At 35.0% G+C, this 5,957-nt stretch overlaps 1 protein-coding gene across 1 annotated transcript; it reads left to right on the forward strand.

Moving 5' to 3' along the window:
* The first annotated feature begins 561 nt into the window (after positions 1–561).
* Positions 562–1,929, forward strand: LOC132172800 (F-box/kelch-repeat protein At3g23880-like). Its single transcript, XM_059584372.1, has one exon. It carries the CDS (start codon positions 601–603, stop codon positions 1,777–1,779), a length of 1,179 nt encoding a protein of 392 aa, XP_059440355.1. The 5' UTR covers positions 562–600; the 3' UTR covers positions 1,780–1,929.
* The last annotated feature ends 4,028 nt before the right edge of the window (positions 1,930–5,957 follow it).

Genomic DNA, 5,957 nt, shown 5'->3' on the forward strand with positions numbered 1-5,957 from the left:
GACAACCATCAATTATCAAGAAGCAATATTTCTTGACTGGGCTTACACACACTCTAGCTGCTTGCAACTCAAAATTTTCGGTCGTAAGCCCATGGGCTTGTTGAAGATAGTGATTTGCATTCTGTCAACTTAAAAGTCCCTCTTTATCGTATGCCAACCATTAGGCTTTCATTGCTCTGAAATTTGTGGATGATTTCGGTCCGAAATGCCTGAGCTTGATTCAATAAACCTTGATGGAGCCCGAGTCTTTTTTATTTTTTATTTATTTTTTTAACAATTTCCGAGTGGTTTAGTCCTTTTCATTTTTTTTAAAAAAATATTTATCAGGTTTTTTTGAGAAAAATTATGGGGTATGGAGTCTATGGACATATCAATTATGAGGTGGCAGGTGCATCCGTGCATGTAATGGTCATAATTATATAAATATTGTAAAAGCAATATTTGCTGATGCATTTGGGCTTAACTCAGAGCTTATTGCTCAAGCCCAACCCCAAATTGGCAAAAGTTTAACTTCAATATCTGTCTTTTACATTGAGAGTACATTACGATCCCCTATTTGTTGAAACTAAAAACCCTACGAAGCTCTCTACCAGTTACCCGATGATGATGATGGCCAACGAATTGGCTGAAGACTTGGTGACGCAAATTCTGCTATGGCTTCCGGTCGTCTCTCTCTTGCGTTTCAAGTGCGTCTGCAAATCCTGGTACGCTCTCATCACACACCAAAACTTCGTAAGGAAACACCTCCTACACAACAACAACAACAACAACAGCAACACCCACCTTCTCCTTAAAACGAGCAACAAAACAATGGACGATTATGTTGTATCCACGATTTCTTATGAAGAACTCCAAGTATCCCCCCTTACACAGCCTCTACCTCCACAGTATTTTAGGAACGGTGAGCCATTTGGCGAGATGTTTAGTATTTCTGTGGTGGGTTCTTGCAATGGTCTCGTTTGTCTCCACGCTTACGATACATTGAAGGTTGTTATATGGAACCCTACAACTAGAGAAACAAAGGTTGTCCCCGAATCAAACCTGCCCATCTTCGCCCCCGCTGGCTATTACACCCATATTCAAGGTATGGGATTTGGTTTTGATGCCAAAACTAATGACTACAAGATAATCAACTTTGATAGTATGTATGAATGCAATTCCGACATCTATTTTATGAAGGACGTTAAAGAAATCATATACCAAAAAGAGGTATACAGCTTAAGCACCGATTCTTGGAGAAAAGTTGATGGACCCCAGTGTTTTATTGTGGAAGATGTTCCGATGACATACATCACTGGGATGGGTTCTTGGCTGGCATATGTTGATTATGTTAATCAACGGGACTTATTTGTTTTGTCATTTGACATGAGCGATGAGGTATTCCTAAAAACACTACTTCCAGATAATGTTAATGGGCAAGCCCTTTTGGTGTTGAATGAATCGATAGCCATGGTTGCTTTGCTGCCAATTGATGAAAATTGGTGGGAGATTGGATTTGATATATGGTTGTTACTTAAAGTTGGTGTTAAGGACTCCTGGAATAGGCTTTTTACTATTGGACCATCGATTGCAAGAATTCACCAACCATTAGGATTTTGGAAGAATGACACCATGTTCTTGACTAAAATTGATAGCGGACAACTGTTCTTGTATGACCCCTCTACCCAACAAATGACTGATCTCCAAATTCATGGACATAGTGACTCGAAGGAGATGCAATTGGTTAACTACATGGAGACCCTAGTTTCTATCAAGGGAGGAAATGAATCTGAAGAATAGGACAATTGTTGACAAGGCTTGAGGGCCCATCTTTCTATATCTGTTCCAATTGTGTTTCAAGGCAGCATATATGTGCTGAGATAATATTTTATACTTATTCTTGTGAAAGATGTCTTTCTCAAATATTTATACACTTACATTTAACCCATATTTTTTTTGGAGCGATTGTTAGAGATTTTTATGGTTAAATAAGCAGTTGTACAAGGGTTCTTCACACCATCTTTATTTTAATTATCATGAGGAATTATCTTTTCACCATCCCATAAGTTTAGTGTTTTGTTTATATATATTGATATTTTTTTTCTAGCTACTTCATAGCAATTTACTCTTGAAGAGGTTTTGGTACTTAAAGTATGGTTGATGGGATCAGTGGACATAATTTTCAAAATTGAGCTCTTTGATTTCATAAAAAAATGACAGCACATTAGAACCTGATAATCAATGTTTTTTTTTTTCAGTCTATCCCTATTTCCATAAAATCCAATGCCTAAAAGTATTTTGGTTTATCAATGATAACATTTATTCAGAGTTTACATTGAAAATTTGAAATTTCACTTCAAAAAGGCTTCTGGCTACCTTGTTTTACAAACATAAATGTTGTCTGTGAACTATATGAAGTAAAAGTTGATAAGGGCTGTTAAGCTTTAAGTCACCATACATGCTTTTAAGTGTGATAGGTAATGCATGTTGCTGTAAACGATGGTTTAGCTAGTTGAAAAAAACAAACTTTTTCAGGTCAGTTGGCTAAGTTTCAGAACCCCCCAGGTTTTAACATTGTTTATTACTTTAGGAATTCAAGTAGATTTTCAAGGATCACTAAGGATTAGGTAAATGGGATGTTATACCCTATTTGCTAACCATTGTAACTATAGGATGATTAGAATGTTTGAATATTAAGATGCTGCAACTTTTGTGTCTAGTCTTCTATGGCACCTAACACGTAGTGAATAATATCTTTGCATGCTGCTGGTCAATAGAAGCTAAAAAGCAGCAATGGGTTGCAAGATTCCAAGGCAAAAATTTGCTAACAGTTTTGGAGGCTAGAGCATTTTCTTTTTGGTTGGTGAACATCTAATTTCCATTACAACCTTGCCAAAGGTTAATGAGAAATTATAAATCAGTCTTTACGGGTTGGGTCTATTGATTTTGTTTGACGAATCGTAAATGAGTAAAGGTAACATAACTCCTTTTTTTTTTTTTTTTCGTGTGCTGTATTTTATCCCTCCTTCATATGAAGAAGATGACCTTGTTTTGGAACCAGTTCATAAGAAAATATGAATATGAAACTGTAAATAGTTGCAGATATAGGTTTTGAATTTCAAAATCCTAAGCGTGTCCGAATGCCAAAGTATTGCAAGATGGGAGAGTAGCATGATATTTAATTACTACTCCCATGGGATATTGAATTATTGATTACCAAAGGTGTGAGTTTGAGTTTCTTAAGAGTGTTGTATGGATTAGAAAATACAAATACACACTGTTGTCTAGATTTTGTAAAGCACATAGAAACTTAGAGTTTTGGTGGTGTTCTTCTTTGTTGCCACTGATGGATTTTCCAAGCATACTTGAGTGTCATGCTTGGTTTGCTGTAAATGTAACAGTTAATGGCTATCAACAGGAATGTTATTTGAATTGACAATGTTGTTTTGAGTTCTCTTGCTGGTCATTAAGATATCATAAACTATGGTGTTTTCAAAGATTTAGTGGTTAAAGCACTAGCAACAGATGCCCTATATGTCATTCCCTTCCTTATGTTTAGGAAAAATTTCAAAAAAACCTCAAAAACCTAATTACATCAGATTCTCTACATTTAACCATCCTTCAAGGGTTGCTACAGTGTTTACCAATGTATAGGGAACCAAAAGTGGTTCCCTATACATTATTTTAATATAAAACATTTCTCTTTCCTCTCTCATCTTTCATCTTTTTGTATTTAATTGGGGATTGTGTTGGGATTTTGTGAAAAAAAGTGATGGTAGGTAGGGAACTTGTATTTTGTAAAGAAATAATATTTTAATGGTATTGAGAAATGTAAGGGGATCTATTGCGAAATATATTTTTATAGAGAAGCAAAAAGAGTTTTATTCCCTAAACTTACGGAAAATCAAAGGGAAGCTGCTGCTAGTGCTGTAACTATTGGCTGTAATTTCGGTATTTGGATAAAGTAGATGGACAGATTTTATTGGACTGACATGTATCTACATGCTGCGTAAATTGTTACTGCTAAATTGCTTGCTGTAAATTGGATTTTGGGAATGGTTTGTGTGTTATGAGGGGCTCGGCTGTGTCGAAGCAAATGTTAATATGGTTCTTCCTTTTTTACCCAAATTTAAGTGATTTTAAATGTTAATATAGTTCTTCCTTTTGAGCCAGTCCAATCCTAATGTTTGAAGTTGTTCAGTGTCTAAGTGCACATATAAAGTATAAACAATTCAGCAATTGTATCAAAAAGTTGATGAATTTTAGTCCCAGAAATTGTATCAATGCGTGTGATTTAACATTTTAGTTATATAATTTTGTCTGGCCCAAATGGATATGAAAGCACTTCATATTGTCTTTTGGAATTTAAAACCCCAACAGCAGCGGCATTTGAGCAAAGAGAAACACTAGGATTCAAGATTTATCAACAAAAATGCGTGAAAAAGTAAAATAAAAACAAGAACAGTTCACTAAAGCAAATTCCTGTCGGGTTCAAATCTGAAATAACTTCCTGGAAAACTTTTCTTCCACATAGCATTAAGATATCTAGGATAGCTCTTACATATGACAACTTTGTTATTGTTTTTATTATTACATGTGCATAAAGCCTTCGCTACTCTACCTTCCTATTATTAGTTTCTTTTCTGAGAGCTTTATTCATGTATTATCTTTACACGCATGCATTAACACATGTCGAAAAAGCCTTCATATTTCTTGCAACCAGTTGTGTAGACAAAATTCTATTGCGTTCTTTTCATTTTTTCCTTTATTGACTAGTTTTCTAACCTTGATCATATGCAAAATTCCTTCTCATATAGTGTTTGTTGTATCTGCTATAGATTTTAGATTAGTATGTAGATATTGGCATGTCTAGTTGATGTTGTGCTTATCTAGTTTTGAAATGAGGTTTTGTTATGATGGAATTAAGCTGGGTTTTCTTGGCTCTAAGATGAATTGGCTTATCTACTTTGCAAGTGTTGGTTGGCATTGGAATTTTAGCTTTGAATTGAGACATCCATACTTTTTGTGTATCTTGTTAAATTCTTTTCCCGACCTCTAAAGAGTGAAGAAGCTCAAATGGATGCTTCCTTTTCTTGATTCTCCTGACGTATTGCCTGCATAAAGAGGCTGTCTAGTCTTCTAGTTTTGTTGAGTTGTATGGTTTTTCCGTTTAGGAGCTCAATCGTAACAGGTGCCACATTTGTAACTTTACCCATTTCAGTGTAGTTTAAGTACTAAACCTAGCTAATTTGTGGCTGGAATTTTCGCTTTTGTATGTGTTAAGGTGCACCAAAAAATTTTAATTTCAGGGGATTTTAGATGTAGTAGATATGATTATTGATTGTCTGAAGGGTTCCTATTGACTCTGTAGTTTACTACTAGCTCTAAAGATGTACTTTTTCATACAGATAGAACCTATAAATAATAGGGGTTTATTGATTGGACAGATCGGTTATGAGCAATGGCACTGATGTGAAGAATATCTGCTATTGATTAAAGTTGATAACTGCTAATTGTTTATTTCCTTTCATCATCAACTTGAATGGTTACCAGAGCCTGAGTTCTACTGCCTCTACTCTTGTTCCTTGTAGTACAAAGTTTCCTTCATGTTGGTTCAAACTCAAATTCTCTATATAATTAGTTTTTGTGCTACTCTCATTACTGCACTTGAGGACACATGAATTCTCTTAATTGAGCCTTGAGGCAACTCAGAGAAAAAGTGTGGCATTCGCCATTTATGGTAAATGTAGACATGCTCCTTTGCTTTCATATTGTTTTTTGATTTGTTTTCTAAAATGAATTATTATCTGATATTGTCACTCACTTTGTCAATATCAGGCTACAGCCTACAGGGTGTACTTGGGGGTAAGACTTTTAATTTTTAATTACAATTAATTCACTTGAGGGAATATCCTTAACTCTGAAACATGTAATTAATCAATTATTCTTTTATTTATAGAAACAAAAGAGAGAATTGC

Source organism: Corylus avellana, chromosome ca2 (assembly GCF_901000735.1).
Source record: "Corylus avellana chromosome ca2, CavTom2PMs-1.0".
Taxonomy (NCBI): Eukaryota; Viridiplantae; Streptophyta; class Magnoliopsida; order Fagales; family Betulaceae; genus Corylus; species Corylus avellana.